The sequence below is a fragment of the Artemia sp. Qi Xiang Cuo genome, chromosome 14 (assembly GCF_049724085.1).
Source record: "Artemia sp. Qi Xiang Cuo chromosome 14, ASM4972408v1, whole genome shotgun sequence".
Lineage (NCBI taxonomy): Eukaryota > Metazoa > Arthropoda > Branchiopoda > Anostraca > Artemiidae > Artemia > Artemia sp. Qi Xiang Cuo.
Window position 1 is genome coordinate 16781253 of NC_142807.1, and position 18913 is coordinate 16800165.

The 18913-nt window shown below is 34.0% G+C and overlaps 1 protein-coding gene across 8 annotated transcripts in view; it reads right to left on the bottom strand.

The window, feature by feature from the left end:
• sbm (L-type amino acid transporter sobremesa) overlaps positions 1 to 18913 on the bottom strand; it is a 301361-nt gene that overhangs the window by 129683 nt on the left and 152765 nt on the right. For 4 of the 8 annotated variants that reach the window (XM_089100815.1, XM_089100814.1, XM_089100813.1 and 1 more), the window contains exons 4-6: positions 16391 to 16492; positions 13357 to 13599; positions 11075 to 11404 (exon numbers count right to left, since the gene is read on the bottom strand). In XM_089100815.1, coding sequence (XP_088956941.1) covers positions 11075 to 11404; positions 13357 to 13599; positions 16391 to 16492 — 675 coding nt within the window. The remainder of the gene's footprint in view (positions 1 to 11074; positions 11405 to 13356; positions 13600 to 16390; positions 16493 to 18913) is intronic. The other 4 variants (XM_089100818.1, XM_089100817.1, XM_089100820.1 and 1 more) reach the window with 2 other exon arrangements.

An 18913-nucleotide genomic window follows, 5' to 3' on the forward strand; every position in this document is an offset into this window, starting at 1 on the left:
AGCATGGAAATCTGATTATTTTGATGTATCTATTGGTATCAATTCTGTTTTTTAGAGTTTTGCTTACTATTGAGCCGGGTCGCTCCTTACTTACAGTTCGTTACCACGAACTGTTTGAAAAGGGAAACGTGACATCAAAATTATTGATGTCAGTTTTAATCAAAAGAATATTAGATGTTAAGGAATATACCCAGGTGAAAAAAGAAAAAGTGTCAATAAAAATGAAAAACGATGAAAGTGGACGAGAAAGTGTCTCCGATTCACATAGTCTTCTAAATCACAAAAGGAAGCTTGATATTCGTTTGATAAATTAAAGAAGTTTGAAGTCAGACAAAGAAAGTTAGATTAAATTTTGAAAAATAAAATTGAGGTTTCACAGTCTACGTTTATGAATTCTTTACGAAAGTTTAAGGTAAATTGCCTAATTTGCTGGAGATTTTGAACCTATATAAAATGCAATTGTAACCTAGCAGTCAAAACACTGCCAATCCCGTTTTCAAAAATTCAATTCGCGGTCTCTAAGCCTGGTGAATTCAAATTTTCAAACCAGTGATGCTCTTGAAAAGGAATAGATTATGATTCCCTCCTTAAATAGTAAGCAAGCCTACCCTTTTATAACCATGCCTACATGCACCAGATAACCTAGGGTCTGTCACTACTTCATGCCAGTGAACGGATGCAGCACATTGTGTCAAACTTTATGCCTGTAAAAAGCCGGACAAATTATAAGGTCAAACTATTTTTCACAGGTAAATATTTATTTTTTTCTGTTATATATAAATGTATAAATAAAATTGTTAGAATCTATTTGACGGTGCTGAACTGGAATAGGGTTAGCAGTTATCAGAGATGAGCTAAATAACAAAGTCTCAGCATAAGACATTAAACCGTAACATATCTGTAACATCTAAATTAGTGACCACTGATTTCCTGGATAACTCATTATTCCAGTGGTCACGCCATTTTATAGATTTTTGCTGGTAAACATGTTCACCTGTCTTTTGGCATGCGCTCAAACTATTTCATTTACTTACTTTTCCCTGAAGCCATGCAAAGAATTTGAACGTGTAATTTCGTGATGACAAAATGAGCGAGATAAGATTGTGTTGAAGAAGAATATATAAGTATATTGAAGTTGGAGACAAGATTATGGTAAAGACGATTTGACTTTTATTTTTGTAAATCATTTTTATTATTAATCACCTTTTTTCGCTATTATTTTATTACTATTATTATTAGAGCTTGATACACAATATCTTGCCTTGGATAACTGATCTATTGCTGTTTGCCCATGAAAGAGTGCCTAACGTGCCAAATCTTGAAAGTGAGTGTAATTGCAGCGATCTTTTTTGTCATCTTGGACAACTTACGCAAAGGCGCTATTTGTTTGCGCCTTTAGCGTTTTGCATAGGCGCCGTATACATAGGCGCTTATGCTATAGCGCCGTATATATAGATCCTATAGGTGTTTTCCACCATTTGTATGCAGTACATAACTTAGCTCATTTACACACGGAAAATTCTACTGTACTGACTTGCTTACCAGAATATATGCTACCGTGACTGTTCAAAATTCGTGAATATTGACATTCACCGGTGAATGTCCGGAAATACCTTTTTTCTCTTAGAATTTAGCCAGCGTTGCCAGTCAACTTTTTTCAATTTAATGCAAGGTTTGATGATGACAGATTAGATTAGATTGGCTTAGTTTAAAACCAATCCAGTGAATTTTAAATCCACTTCTGATATTTATAGCCAAATTTAACCTATCCCAATCTAACATAAGCTAACTTAACTTTAACATTTACCGTCATAGCAGTAGTGAGCTAGTATAAGATTGAAACGGGACAAGAACCGGGACAAATGTACGTATTGATTGAAACGGGACAAGATAATAGTGTATACAATATGAACGATACAAGAATATGATAAAAAGTGTAATAGATATGAACCATACATTCAACTATACATTCACGCCTATAAGAAGCTCAAAAGTGTAATAGATATGAACCATCCAAGAAACTGTTTTTTGTTATTGGTAAGAATTGCAAATATTTCCAGAGCATGTACTCGTGGATACCTTTCCAAGCAACGTGATTAAACACGCTTTTACAATCGGAATTGTTTGATTGACATTTGCAAAAAAAGGGGTAAGGGATTGGCGAATTGAGGGTTATCAGTTAGGATAGCTCCTTGCCATGGAACATAGCAATCGAAGTGATCATTGGCTGATCCAGTGCATGTGTAATTGAACCAGTATATCTGATGATGAAAGGCCGGAAAAAAATATGATTTGACCTAGCTTTACTTCTTCGATGTGTACTGTATAATACACAAGTGGTGTTTGAGCAGTGTTGTCAATTTAAAATAGAGTATAACGTTATAGATTACTAAAATTTGACACTAAGACAGATGTATATGACAAAAAAAGAATTTTAATAACGGATAGCTTTACTTCTTCGATGCGTACTGTATAATACACAAGGGGTGTTTGAGCAGTGTTGTCAATTTAAAATAGAGTTTAACGTTATAGATTACTAAAATTTGACACTAAGACAGATGTAGATGGCAAGAAAATAATTTTAATAACGGAGAGCTTTACTTCTTAGATGTGTTCTGTATAATACACAAGTGGTGGAGTGATGGGAGTGGAGAGTCTTTGGGTAGTTATAGTTTGAGAGTGGAGGGGGGAGTTTCTAGTGAGAAACCAGTGTGAATGAGTTGAAATAAAAATTTTTACGGGAAATGTGTGAAAATTATTTTTGGGGGAATGGGTTGATAACAGATTGGATGTCTTAGAGTAGTGATAGTGCTGTACTGTGGTACGAATTGCTTGTAAAAAACCCAAATGAATGACTTGAAATAAAATTTTTAACAAGAAATGTCTGAAAAGTATTTTTTGGAGTATGGGGCGATGACAGAGTGGATGTCTTAGACTAGTTATAGTGCTGTACTCTGGCATGAATTGCTTTCGAAAACCCGGATGAATTAGTTGAAAATAAAGTTTTAACAAGAAATGTCTGAAAAGCGTGATCAGAAATTAAGAATTGTCTTGAGGGGGAAATTTTCCATGGAAGAAGGGAAGGGTATTTCTACGTGAAAACAACTTCAACCGTGGCCCGCCCCCGCGATCAGAAATTAAATTATAAAAAAGTTTCTTCAACTGAAAGTAAGGAGCAACATCAAAACTTAAACGGGCAGAAATAGAGGCTGTTTCCAAAGATTTAGGATTCAATAACTTTAGTGTTGCCAGTCAAAAGCTATGAGCTTGAAAAAATTGCCTGATTATTGAAAAATGGAGAAACACCCTCCAAAAGTCGATGGAAATGGAATTGTCTTGAGGGGGGGATTTTCCATGGAAGAGGGGGAGGGTGTTTTTACGTGAAAGCAACTTCAACCATGGCCCGCCCCCCACGATCAGAAATTAAATTATAAAAAAGTGTCTTCAACTGAAAGTAAGGAGCAACATCAAAACTTAAACGGGCAGAAATAGAGGCTGTTTCAATAGATTTAGGATTCATTAACTTTAGTGTTACCAATCAAAAGCTATGAGCTTGAAAAAATTGCCTGATTATCGGAACATGGGGAAATACCCTCCAAAAGTCGACAGGAATGGAATTGTCTTGAGGGGGGAATTTTGCATGGAAAAGGGAAAGGGTATTTTTACATGAAAACAACTTCAACCGTGGCCCGCCCCCAGCGATCAGAAATTGAATTATAAAAAAGTTTCTTCAACTGAAAGTAAGGAGCAACATCAAAACTTAAACGGGCAGAAATAGAGGCTGTTTCCAAAGATTTAGGATTCATTATAAAAATTTTTAACAAGAAATCTCTGAATAAATTTTTTTTGGAGAGATGGGAGCGGGGTGTCTTAGAGTACTTATAGTGCTGTACTGTGGGCCGAGTTGCTAGCAAAAACCCGTGTGAATGACTTGAAATAAAAAATTTTAATAAGAAATGGCTGAAGTGTTTTGGAGGAGATGGGTATTAGTCTCTCATAGGCGTGTGTTGTCTGAAACCTATAAAAATAAACTATATCCGTAAAATTTGAGCTAATAAGGGTTTTGACCGTAAACTATAGTTTTTTGTAAGAAAATTATGGAAAATAAAATTCTCTGGTACAGGTGTGAAACTTTAGTCTATTTTTGGATTTAAAATTAAAACTATATCCGTAAAATCTTAACTAGCAATTCAATATTTTTTTTTCATAAAAACAAACTTTTTTTTTACACTTTAAAATTTTTAAATTTTATTTATTTTTTTTCTTTTTGTACATATCTCAAAACGTCAAAATGTGATTACTGTTCTAGCAATTATGCTCTATGATTGGTCAGAAAAATGATGTGGCTTTTCCACTGGTATTCTATGACCGGTTATCGACACTATCTATTCTATTGCATGTATTAAATCATTATTTTCTACGCAGTGGAACGATAAACACATAAGTCATATCTTTAAAAAAAAAAGGTGAAAATGGAACATTTTAATAGAGTGTGTTCACATAACAAGGTTATTGTAGCATTGAATGCCGACAAGGAGAAGTATTTAAACTATGAAACAAGTACAAGTGGTAGCACTATTGGAAATGTATGCATGCATTGTCATGACAGTAAGGAATTAAATTTCTTTGGAATAACGAAAAAATTCAACTCTTATGATGGCGGTTATGCGAGATTGAGATCTCGAGAGATGATTGCACTCCAAGAGAATGCCAACATAAAAATAATTGTTGATGATAGAGGACAACTCCTTGCTACTGATGCAGGTAACACATTACCTACGGATACATCCAATCATCAGCTTTCGGGTATTAGCATTCAACGGAAGGCTAATAAAAGAAAGGCCTGCTCTGCTACTAATATCGTAAACCATATCTTGTTTACGTGCCAAAACTGTTACCTGTGTAAAAATAATGTGTTAATAGACAGTGAAATTGCCAGAAAAATAAAAATGGCATTGTCAAAAAATATCATTATGGAATATAAAGAAGAAAAGATGAAAAACAAAGCACCAGCAAACGTTACTGGCATTGATCAAACAGTCAATGAATCAAATAATACCAAAGACGAAAAGTATATTGAGCCTGTTCATGAGACACCAGTAAAAATTGTAAATGATTCAAAATGGAATAATGATTATTCTACTGATTACGAACTAAGAGAAGACAATCAAGAGAGAACATGGTGAACTATTTTATGGAACAGATTCAAAATGTCCAAAGTTAATCATTGATATTAATAATGTATCATAATATATTTTTGTATCAATATTCTACATAGCATTATTTCATTAAAAATATTACATTGTTATGTGTTCATTATTTTTTAGAGTAAGCTAGCATATCAAACGTTTAGAATGTCTATTAAAACATCGGAGATGTAAGAAAAGGAATTTGCATATATCTATTGTCAGACACACTATTTCCGTAAAATCTGAGCTATTAAGGGTTTTCTGACCGTAAACTCTAGTTTTTTGTAAGAAAATTATGGAAAATACAATTTTCTGGTTCAAATGTGAAACTTAAGTCCAGTTTTGAATCGAAAAATAAAACTATTTCCGTAAAATCTAAGCTAATAAGGCTTTTTGACCGTAAACTCTAGTTTTTTGTAAGAAAATTATGGAAAATACAATTCTCTAGTTCAAATGTGAAACTTAAGTCCAGTTTTGGATACTCATAATGATGAGGACTGATGGTTCTAATTCAATATTTTTTTTTCATAAAACAAACTATACGAACGTTTTTATTAGTAATAAATATACGTAACTTACGAATTAACTTACGTAACGAACTTCTATATTCATATATTTTTATTATGTATACTAGGGGGTTTGCCCCCTAGTCAATACCTTGCTTTTTAAGCTAAAGTTCATATTTTGTTCCAATTCTTTAAAAATGACACCTTTATCACAAAAGCCGTTAATTAGAATAGATAGCTCTTTTGAAAGCACTAACAAAACTATAGCTTAAAGAGCGAGGTATTGACTTGGGGGAGAACCCCCTCATATACGTAATAATTTCTGTTCATTTAAAGTTCTAATGTTGCTTCTTACTTTCAGTTGAAAAAACTTGTTTTTTTAAATTTAATTTCTGATCTTATTTTAAATATTACTTGGAAATCCGGCGCCCCCTTAATAGAAATGTCCCTTACCCCAAAGAAACATCCTCCACGTAAAGATTTTCCCTAATAACCCCCACGTTCAGCCCCCCCCCCTACCAGATAAAAAATATTCCTGGAAATATATGTATATGTCCCAACAACCAAAAAAATATGTAAGCAATGGGCAAATTTCAAAACTTACAGCCCTTCCCCTGGGCACTGGGGGGGATTAAGTCATTGTAAAAGACTTATATTTTTTTAAACTTCGAAATTATTCAACTTTATTTATTTTTTATCTTTTTCTTTTGTACGAATCTTAAAATGACAAAATATCTTTCTTGAATTCACCTCTTGGAAACACAATACAGAAATAAAAAAAATTTTGTAATTTCCAGACTTCATCTTCATGCAATAGATACCGAGAGTTCTATGACTCCCCCCCACAATGAATTCTAAGGGTTTTATGACTCCTCTCCACAATGAATTCAGATGGTTTTAGAACTCATCCCCATAGCCATAACTCCAAACGACCTTGAGAGAAGATATAAAGGTTCGATAATAAATTTTTCTTCTCAACAACTAAATTAATAGCTTCCAAGATGAAGGCATTCTACGACACCTAGTTTATCACTTGGAAAAAATTATCTTGTGTTGTTATATCTGAATTTTCATTTTTACCATTGTCAAAGGAACTCTTATCATTGGATAGTGAACTATAACATGTTTGAGTATGATAAAAGCTTGTGGAGTACTACATTTTTCGGGATGGAAGCACTCTATGTAAAGGGTAATGTACCTACAGATAAAGTTTTAATTCAAAAGTGTGACCCTAGGATTCCACTTTTCAATCTAGAAGAATTTAAGTATCCTAAATTTGAAGGGGTTTATCACCGTCTTGAAGACGAGGTCAGGTTCTTCGCGCACTGGATACCTAAGAACATACCTGATCGTGATAAATGCATAAGACATGGTAAAAACTATTCTATATCATGGGACCAACGTTTCTGGATGTTTAAGAGTGAACTTGTGTATGACTATGTGTCATAATATAATTTTGTATTAATATTCTACATAGCATTATTTCATTAAAAATATATTATGCATTACATTGTTATGTATTCATTATTTTTAGAGTAAGCTAGCATATCAAAAGTTTAGAATGTCTATTAAAACATCGGAGATGTGAGAAACGGAATTTGCATACATCTATTGTCAGACACATGAGGTAACATTGACAAAATCTAGGTATCAGAATGAATAAATTCTTTATCAACATCCGTTGTTGGATATGTCATTATGTCATTATGAAAAAATTATAAGTAAGTAGGAAGTAGGTAAGTAAGTAAGTAAGTAACAAACTCTTTCTTGAATTCATCTCTTGGATACACAATACAGAAATTTTATTATAGGAAATTATGAAAAAAAAAATGAAGAAACTCTCTATTAACATTCATTATCGATTGAAGTCGCTACCTAGACAGACAATACAGCAACTTCACAAAATCTAAGTATAAGAGTGATTAAATTCTATATCAACATCCATTTCTCGGATACATCGGAAAAAGTTGACAAAATCTAAGTAGCAGAAAGAATTAATTCATTTTCAAAGTTTTTATCGGATACATCAGATAACAGTCATTAAATCCAAGTTCTATTCATTTTGGCTTCATGTGTTGTTACGTTGAATTTAGATTAGACCGATTTTCTTTTCATTTTGGCTTCATGTGTTGTTACGTTGAATTTAGATTAGACCGGTTTTTCTTTCTATAGTAGAGACAAGCGTATATTTTTAGAGTAGAAAAAAAAATTATGGTTAGTCTGAAGTTGATTGTGAGAGTGTTAGGACTGCGCTTCTCAGTTTCTCAGTAGTAAAACCCAGTCTATGCTCCAATTCAGCTGGGGTTATTTAGCAAAATTCAAAGATTAATGTGGATCAGATAGTTAGCTGATCAGCGAAAGCAAAACTGCGAAAGCAATATCTAAATATTTATATATAAATATTTATATGGGCATATTTATTATAAATATTTATACCCTGTTTCATTCTTTTATTTTTCAGGTTTATTGACTTTGGACAAAAAGAAATAGCAACATGAAATATTTATTGTTGTATCCTTTTTCTGTGTTGGATTTAGCTAATGTCTGACTTATTTCACCATATACCACTAAGATTCAACTGTTAAAATACAAACTTAAAAATAAAATAATTATTACAAACTTATCCGTGAAAGCAGTGGCAAGGGATTTCTTAGCAATAATTTCTAAACAAGAGGCTCACAAAATAATTTATTTGATGCCAGATAACATAATCAAGTTTATTTCAGCAAATACCAATTAAAGACCCTAATTACTTTAATGAACAAAAAAAAAACAAAAAAAAAACAGTTACTATAAAGTCATCAAAACGAGCACTAACAAGTAATATTTGGCGATACATTTGAAAAAAGAGGTTTAGAAAAATAATTCATTTCATCAGATTCCTGTTACCAGTACTTGATTTATTTTGTGAAATAAAACTTTATTTCAGCCAGTTATTATAGAGATACAGTTATTATAGAGATACAAAAAAATAATAATTTTCAACTTCCAATAGAAGCACCAGTAAATTACTTTTTAGCAAAGATTTCTATACATGAGCCTTAGAAAATAATTAATTTCAGCAGATGCCAGATTTTTGTATGCTATTTATTTCAACAAATATAATTACAGACGCAGCCTAGATAAGCTGATTTATTCTTCATATTTATTTAAGGTTTGGAGGGAGAAATGGGAAAAAACCCCACAAGTTTTGGCGCAGATTAACTCTAAGGTCTCAAACTTACGTAGTATAAATTTGATAGCTGAAGATTTGAAAGAATTCCGGATGGAATTTAATAAGCTTTCGATAATATTAAAAATAAAGCAATGATTTTGGCGAGTTGTAACGTGGAAATCAAGTACAAAAAAAATTCGTTTTTTATAAGCGGAATCTAGAAGAGCAAATTTTATCATTTATAAAGGGCTGGACACACGTAGCTGATTTCAGGAACTGATTTCCAAATCAGCGCCGATTTTAAAGGAAATCGGCGTCGATTTGAGGTTGAAAATTTTTCAACAAATTTACAAAATCAGCGCTGATTTTCATTATGATCATCACCAAAAAATAGGGATACAAATAAATAGTCAGCCAGAGGTATCTGTGGTGAAATCCCGACTACTGAGCTTGAGAATTAAACTGAGAACTAAGCTAAGATTAATCAAGTAACTATTAATAGACTCCAGTTGATTATTTGTGTCCATGATTTTTGTTTTGAAAATTTTGCGCAATAAAGTTTTCTTTCAACCAAATTTTCTTACCGCTTTCGTTTGTCCACTGATGCTGAAATCAGTTCCCGAAATCAGCTACGTGTGCCTAGCCCTTAAGTTTGCACCAGTGAACAAAGACCCTTTATTAGCAGGCAACATTATTCAAGAGTTAAATAAAGCGAAACCGGGTGTCCAGCTTCGGATCCACGACCGTATTTATAGTATTTTGGCTGCACAGAAATGAATTGAAATTTACCTGCTGTGGATGAGTTTATTTACTTAGGTTGAAGGTTAATAAGGGTTGGTAAGTGCGGTAAGAATGTAGAATTAGTTGAAAAAAAAATGGGAATAAGGTAATAGGAATGGTTCTTAATAGTCCCTTCAGCTCTGTAGGTCTTGGAGATATTAAGTTACAGAAGTGATGTTTGAGGCTAAGATTAGGTCGGTAATGGAGCATGGAGCAGAAGTTGGGGCGTTTGATAAGGGTGTTATATTAGAAAGATTATCATTAAAGTCTAATGAAGGATGTTAGGTTTAAGTGACAGATATATTTGCTTAGTTATAAAAGGTGATTTGGAAATTTTGTCGTTAAGAGGTAGGAGGCGACTTAAAACGGTGAAGTATAGTGAAAGAGGGGTAAGTATGGAAAAGCATAGGTTAGTGAGGGAAGCATTGGCGGAGTCTCTGTTAGACGGAAGAAGATGTTCCTTGATGGGGCATTTCAAGAAATTTTGGATTTGTGTGGAATGTTGTAGGCAAATAGAAGAGGTGTCTGAACAGGTATATTCTATTTTAGCTGATCAGGAAATTAAGAAGTGGTAATGTTAGACCAGAACGTTTGACTCTCTTGGTTTATATTCGAGGGTAAAAGAGACACGGGGAGAGGAAGTATGTTTTAGAGCTGGGCTATCTAGGGATGATATGATATAATTTTATGCCAGTTAGGGGAAGAAGAATATACTAGAAGAAAAGTTAGGATGAAGATTGATCCCTTGTTGTTCCCCAATGTGTGGAGAGTGGGAATAAAATTTATTGTATTTTCTGGGGAAGTGTGAAGGGTTAAAGGATTTGAGAAAGGAGGTTTTTGGGGTGGACGAGAGGGATTAGCCTAGGGTGGGAAAGGGGGAATGGGTATTTTATTAGCAGTAAGAATCCAGCGTTGTTTATTCGTGTTGGTATAACCCATCGTGAGGGCGTTATGTGATGACTTTGTTTGTTTGTTTGTATAAGTGTCTTCAAATGGTTTTCCTTGCTTTAATTCTTTTGATAAAAAGTTTAAATTTAATCTTTTAATTGTATTTGAATGCTATTTTCTTTTTCTGTGGCCACGGCTCTGCAGGTTTTTTTTTGTCAAATATGTTGCACTATATACTAATATACTGTGGGCACCAGCTATAAATTTCTTAGCAATATAATTTTAAAAAGAGGTTGAGAGAATAATTTATTTCATCCGGTATGTTATTTATTTCAGTAAGTAAAGTTACTAAAATTGGTTACTATAGTGACCTAAACATAAATAACTCACGAATAGGAGCACCAGCATGGAATTTCTTAGAAATACATTTTAAACCAACGGCTGATAAAATGATTCCCTTCACCAAATGCCAGATTCTGGTATGCTATTTATTTCATCAGTTACGACTTACAGGCTACCATAATGAATTCAAAGTAAAATAATTATGATAAACTCACCGATGCAAGCAGCAGCAAGTAATTTCCTAGCAATACTTTCCAAAAACTTGTGCTCTTCATCCACTGCGCATGCACCGACGTACGTAAATATAGGGCTAAGCGTATAAGTACTGAAACTAAGGGTGAGGATTGCATACGAACTAGGCTTAAGCAGAAGCACTGTTACCCATGCAAAAAGAAATGAAGGGAGAGGACCAAAAAAGTGCTTTAACTTTTCACCAAAGGTTATGTTTTCCTTTTTGGGTCGTGGTTTAAAGGCTTCTAATAGGTAGATATATTCTGCACCGGATTTTGGTACAAGGGTTCCAAGTTCACAATAGCATAATGCTCCTAAAAAATAAAGTAAATGTATCATGTGTATAACCTACAACAGAAATTAGTTTTTTTTTATTATATAAATGTAGAGAGACTTTTGTTTTTACAATTTTTTTCTTGCTGATAATATTTAAGGGTCTGATGTCACCAGTTAAATATTGGATTAGGTTTTCTACCTAGAGTTGCATCTGTTGGATTTCGTTTCAAACAGATAAGTTCTTAGGGATATAATCCCTTGGAAGACTATTGCAAATGGAGGCTCTGTGTATTACAGAGCTGTTCTTCAAGTGCTTATGTGGCCTGTCTCCTCTTGTAGAATATCTAACTGTATCGTATTTCAGCGTGTTTGTCGCGTTGACTTAGAAAATGAAAGCACATTTAGAAATAACTCGTCGAAGGGAGGAATTTTTAATTTAGTTGTCAGAAAGATCTGTGTTTATTACTTGTGCAACCACTGAACATGAAAGTGGAGGAAAATTGGATGCCATAAAGTTGTTTGTAAAAATTAGGAAAAGCAAAAATAACTAAAAAAAGAAATTAAAAAAAGGAAATGTTACTGTGATAATTAGAATAACAAGGGACAGGCGCATCATTGCAATTAATTGAAAAAAAAAAATGAAACAGGATATCTAAAAAATATGAGCCCTGGAGCATAATAATGATTATAACTTATTTAATGCTAAAATAACTGTTTTGTGAAATTAAGGTGCTGGAATTAAACTGCCTCGAAAACTGTACTAAATATTTGCATAAATAGAACAACAGGTGCTTTACTTTAAAAAAAATGACTGTAAATAAAACTCCAAAAGAGGAGAAAGGGCGTAAAATAATTTCAGCCACAAAAGTAGAAGCGTAAGGACCAAAGGTTCCACAGAGTAGAGCCTACTGAATGTACTGCACTCGTTTTGCCTACTTCTAAAGCTACATGAGTGATGCCGGGCTTCAAGTAAAAGAACTGCAATTCTCAAGTGAAAAGCTCTGGTAGAGCGGATACAGATAAACAGAAGCTACTGTGGCTGAATTATCTCTGTTGGTGTTGGTAACTCTGCCTGCAAAGTTTGAGCGTGATCAGTGCCATAACGTACCTATTCCATAGCCCCTTGAAGTGCAGTGAATGATAGGTATAATGCTGTTGACTAATCTGTAAAACCATAACGGGTTTTCTGTAAAACCATAAAATACATCAGGGTTTGCAAATGTTTGACACTGACAGGACTGTAAAGTGTTTGGAATACAAATTCCAGAAGCCTTTTCCTGGTGTCTCAGTTCTAACAGAGTCTGTCATATATATTTCAACGAGAGCTCGTTCCAGGGAGGCTTCTTGGACTACAGGCCTCTTGGCTTAATCAGTATAGAGGACACAATGATAAAACCCGTTTTTGACATGATAACCGCTGTAGACAAGGCAATGAATGGCTTGGTTTGCTTAGCGTATACGATATTAAACTGTGTTTTTTTTGGATTTTAGGGGGGGAACGGTACCTAGGTTAGGTTAGGTTACGTATTTAATTTATGCAATGTTTTACCCCCCCCCCCCCTCACTCCCCTAATGTGCAAATATATAGCCCAAATTTGTTTCTAAACTATTATATATTCATCCTATTTCATTTTATTTCGTTAGCATTAACCAAACTTGACTTTTTAGAGAGGCCCGGATAATGCGAAAGTACCGACTAATCTGTATATTATGAAGTTCTGTCGTCTCTAGATAGTAGTTTTTAACTGTAATTATATAATTGTTATGACTAGAGATATGTCGTCCCATGTCTGGTGGTGCCATGAAAAAATAAAAATCGAAAAAACAAAGGGAAAAACTCAATTTGGTTAAGCATTATAGTCATTACATATTGCAAGATATGGTAAAGAAAGTCCTAAGATAAGCAATTCGTAAGGTAAGGTAAGTCATTCCATGCATACAAGGTAAAGCAAGTGCAGCAGGGCATGCACTAAAGTACAGAGAGTATTACCAATTGTAGCAGTACAGACGAGCTTAACAACTAAATCTGGTGGTTCGCAGCCAACGATAAAAGGCTCAACTGTATACTTGGCAAAAGAGAGACTAATAATCGCCAGTTGAGATGGTTTGAGCAGAAATGTTGACACCCAGCAAAACAAAAACGCTGGCATTGGGCCAAATGCTTCCAAAAAATAGGAATATTCAGCACCTGATTGCGTGATCATCGTACCCAGTTCTGCATAGGAAAGGGCTCCTAAAGAAAGTCAAGGGCATCGTAGTAACCATAATTACAAGGTATATAGGATACAAAGATCTGATGCTAGAACTATTTTCTTGGACTATTTTCTTGCAGAACTTTCAAACTATTAGAATCCTGAATACAAACTAGAAAACCCTATTGAAGAAATATGTCTAATTGTATTATATATATATATATATATATATATATATATATATATATATATATATATATATATATATATATATATATATATATATATATATATATATATATATATATATATATATATATATATATATATATATATATATATATATATATATATATATATATATATATATATATACTCGGATTTAGATCTTATATACGGTGGTATTGTTATAGTGTTGTTGAATGAAGTTGAAAATAATTCGTTTTAAAATTCTTTTGGACAAAGAAATGTGATTGTTTTCTTGACACTGTCGAATAAAATGTTTCAGTGCTTTGACAAAGCTTCTTATTCTAGTTATTAAATAAAAAAACAAGTTTTTTTAACTGAAAGTAAGGAACGACGTTAAAACATAAAATGAACAGAAATTATTCCGTATATGAAAGGGGCTGTCCCCTCCTCAACGCCTCGCTCTTTACGCCAAAGTTTTTCATTGTTTAAAAAAATAGAGTTGTGATAAATTCAAACTTTAACGTAAAGACCGAGGCGTTGAAGAGGGGACAGCCCCTTTCATATACAGAATAATTTCTGTTCGTTTTAAGTTTTAACGTCGTTCCTTACTTTCAGTTAAAAAAACTTGTTTTTTTACTTGTGTTTCTGGAGTGAATCTTAAATAATTGGTAAGACAGTCAAAATTTGGCGTAAAGAGCGTAAGGTAGACAAGGGGAAAGTCTCCCTCATACACTGAATAATTTTTCTTCGTTTTCAGTTTTAATTTTGCTCCTTACTTTCAGTTGAAAAATTTGTTTGTTTTTAATGGAATTTCTGATGGTTTTCAAATCCTGACGGGAAATCCGCCTGTCCTTCCATGGAAAACTACTCCCACGTAAAATTACCCCAGCTCGAGGAACGAGGATCATTCCCTCGTCGCTGAACGTCTCTATGGAAAATTTTCCCAAGTTAATTCGTTCTTGAAAATTCTCTTTGCTTTCATTTTAAAGAAACTTGTTGTTTTTATTTAATTTCTAATTTTTTTTCAAATCCTGACAGAAATCCTCCCTCTGTGGAAAATTTTACCCTGAAATCCCCCATGCAAAGTTCCTGCTACGAAAAATTTCTTCACCAAAGGTTCCTCCCACAGAAATTCCCCATCCCCGGAGAATCCCCCCACGCAATTTTCTCCCCGTTGAAAATTTCCTCTGGACAACACCCCCGGTACTTTCTCTCTACAAGTAAAATTGAGCAGCTAAATAGAAAGTAAGACAAATAAAAACGATTCCATATATGAATCCCAAAAGAATTTCCCCGTGTAACATTTTCTTTGAAACGTTTCCTCTCCATGGGAAATTTCAAACATGTAAATTGCCCCATCCCCAGGAAATTCATCTTCCCTCCAAAAAAAAATTCTGTATATTTCCAAATAATAAAAAAAGCTAGACAATGGGCGAATTGCAAAACTCAAAGCCCTTTCCCCACTGGCTGTGAAGGGTCCTATAATCAACAGAGGAATGTTTACCAGCCATTCAACTATGCTGTACCATATGGCTATCTAAAAATTTTACTGGGATATCTTTGGGTAAAACTGGGCTTGGTAGAGAGCCTAGTTACCCTACACTCTTTCTGATAACTTAAAATGGACACTAAAAATATTAATTTACGTTCGAGACTATCAATCAAAAACCAAATCTTTTCATTTATTAAATCTTTATTAAAGTTCTCTTTTTTTAGCTTTGGCTACTATTGTACTGAGTCGCTCCTTACTTACAGTTCGTTACTGCGAACTGTTTGACTGCCTCTATCAGCTGTTTTCTCATTATTTTGTAATGTGGGGATTTCAGACTTTTTACAATTTTAGAACTTAACAAGCTTACTTTTGACGACCTGAAACTTTCCTTACTTTTGATGACCTCACTTTCCTTGTATTCCGCCTTTCAACATCAAAACAAACGATAACATTATTTAAGGTTTTAATATCTCACATGTAGGACTGAAAACCGTACTGTATGGATTTCGGAAACATTAGAAACTGATACCTGCAAATAAGTTTCTCAATTCTTCCAAAATTTAACGCACGATAAACTGAACCCAACAAACACTAAAAAACAATATTCCAGCAAAACAATACATTTGGATGTTTATTACGATTGAAAAACCGTTAAGTATTATTTTCATCAATAGAATGACATTTATAGCAACAGAATTATAAAAATTATGGAAAATTTTTGTACAATATTTGGTGGCATAAATCAGACCACAAACTTTAATTTGTGGAAATCATACTTTTTCTGGGTATCATAATTAATTTTGACAAAATCCCAATTTTGTGTTTCATTAACCTTCACGATAGTCCTATAACCAGTCCTATAACATTAACCTTCACTATACAGTTTTCAAAGGTTTTATTGACATCCAAGATTTTTCAATGTTTCCAAGTTTTTTCCAAGTTTTCAATGATTTCAATGATTTTATTGACATCCAAGATTTTTTTTCGAGAAATGGCAAATACTTGGACAGTTCTATCTCAAGTAAGACAGAGAACGCATCACAGCAGCCTATATGATCAGAAAGGCTGCTGCTGAAGAGTATTATGAATAAAAAATTAAAGAAATTAATTTACCTAGCAAGATCCCAAATATTTGGGTGGTTTTGACTTACCTAGCATGGAGAGGACACCACAAGCACCCCATATGATCAGACAGGTGGCCACTGACTCGCTTCTATATAGTAGCCCAGAGGGCGACACGAAAATTCCAGATCCTGAAAAAAATAACAGATTTGAATGCTTAAAATAGCTCCCTTACTATTTGATGCTATGGTCAGACAGTTGTTTTGTTATTCCTGGTAATTTTGGCAATTATTTTTAAAATTCTGATGGGCTGTGAAACTTCATATTTCGTTTACAGCTAAACTGCATAGTTTCAAGCTCGCGTATAAATTTCTAGAGTGAAAAAATAATTGTAACTATACATGAAGATTCCTCCTGAGAAGAAAATACTATAATAACAAGGAGTAGTATCATTATATTCTCCATTCCTTGCCTTTTCTAAGTATTAAAAAAAAAACTAGTTTTTTTAACTGAAAGTAAGGAACGACGTTAAAACTTAAAACGAACAGAAATTATTCCGTATATGAAAGGGGCTACCTCCACCTCAATGACCCGTTCTTTACGCTAAAGTTTTTTATTTAAAAAGAATAGAGTTGTGAGATAGTCTAACTTAAGTGTAAAGAACGAAGCATTGAGGAGGGGACAGCATATACGGAATAATTTCTGTTCGTTTTAAGTTTTAACGTCGTTCCTTACTTTCAGTTAAAAAAAACTTGTTTTTTTTAATTTAATTTTTGAACGTTTTTGAATTAATGCAGGTTTTGATTTGGCTCACCGTACATGAATAATTAAAACAAAATTTGCATATTAATTTTACTTTTATATGGTTAAATGGCTTTCTCGAAACTTGTTTAATTTTATTTACGAACGTTTTTATTAGTAATAAATATACGTAACTTACGAATTAACTTACGTAACGAACTTCTTTTTTCATATATTTTTAATACGTATATTAGGGGGCTCACCCTCTAGTCAATACCTTGCTCTTTAAGCTAAAGTTCGAATTTCGTTCCAATTATTTCAAAATAACCGCTTAATCAAAATGCCCGCTAATTAGAATAAGTAGCTCTTATGAAAGTACTAAAAAATCTTTGTCTTAAAGAGTGATGTATTTACTAAGGAGCTAACACAAACACATATGTAACAATTTATTTTCTTTTTAATTGTCGATTCTGCTCCTTACTTTCAGTTGAAACACTTGTTTTTTTTAATTTAATTTCTTATCGTTTTTTTAAATAATGTTGGGAAATCCGGCGGCCCCTTCATAGCAATGCCCCTTCCCCCATGAGAAATTCCTCCATGGAAAGATCCTCCCACATAACCCCCGACCCACCCCCACCCCCACTACCATAAAAAATCCCACCTGAAAACGTCTGTATACTTCCCAATAACAAATACTATATGTTAACATTGGGTAAAGTTCATAACTTTCAGCCCTCCCTCAGAGGACTTCGGGAGATTAAGTCATTCTAAAAGACATGGTTAGGATATTTTCGACCATGCTGAATAAAATGGCTATCTCAAAATTTTGATCCGGTGACTTTGGGAAAAAAATGAGCGTGTGAGGGGGCCTAGCTGCCCTCCATTTTTTGGGTCACTTAAAAAGGGCACTAGAACTTCTTAAGGTTCTATAACTTTTAGGGGGTCTTTCCCCCTTTTTTCGAAAATCAGCCAAACTTTCTCAGGCGCGTAACTTTTGATGGGTATAACTACTCTTGATGAAACTTATGTATTTGAAATCAGCATTAAAATCTGATTCTTTTGATGTATCTATTGGTATCAAAGTCCCGTTTTCTAGAGTTTCGGTTACCATTGAGACTACTCGCTCCTTACTTACAGTTCGTTACCACGAACTGTTTGATAGTGGTCGCTACCGTTACCACTATATGTGAGGAAACTACCTTAGCTGCTTTCTGGGCCCAGAAGGCTAAATAGAAGAGTTTGCAGCAACTTCGGGGGTAATGCAAAGTTGCATTCTTTCTGCAAAACTTTCCAAACTCTTTTTGCACGCCATACCTGTCTGCACTCAAGAACCTTATAGGGGTAATCGCAGGAGCAACAACCTTATAGGAGGAACACACTAGCTTATGCCAACGATCTCACAAGCTAGCAGAAACCGAGTCCAGTCTACAGGCCCAAACCTTTGGACTCGAATCTGCATCAAATAGCTTAGGCATGCGAATAAACCCGAAGAAGACAAAAGTTATGTGCACCATAAAAGACCCCAGCCTCTTCCCCATTCATGTCGTTGTAAGAGGCGAAGAAGTCAAATCGGTAACCTAGTTCATGTGCCTAGATAATCTACTATCATCAGACAACAACTGATCCGATGACATTAAACGAAAACTCGTTCTGGGAAGTACGAACTTCAAGAGGATGCTCCCCGTCTTTAAAAATAAATGCCTATCATTGCACCTTAAGCTCAAACACTTCGACTCGCTAATCTTCCCAGTTGCTATGCACGCCTGCGAAACGTGGACACTAAAAGTCGAGGATGGACGCAGAATTTTGACCTTCGAGACAAAATGTCCCCGCCGTATAGCTGTTGTCACGTATTTAGACAGAATGTTCAA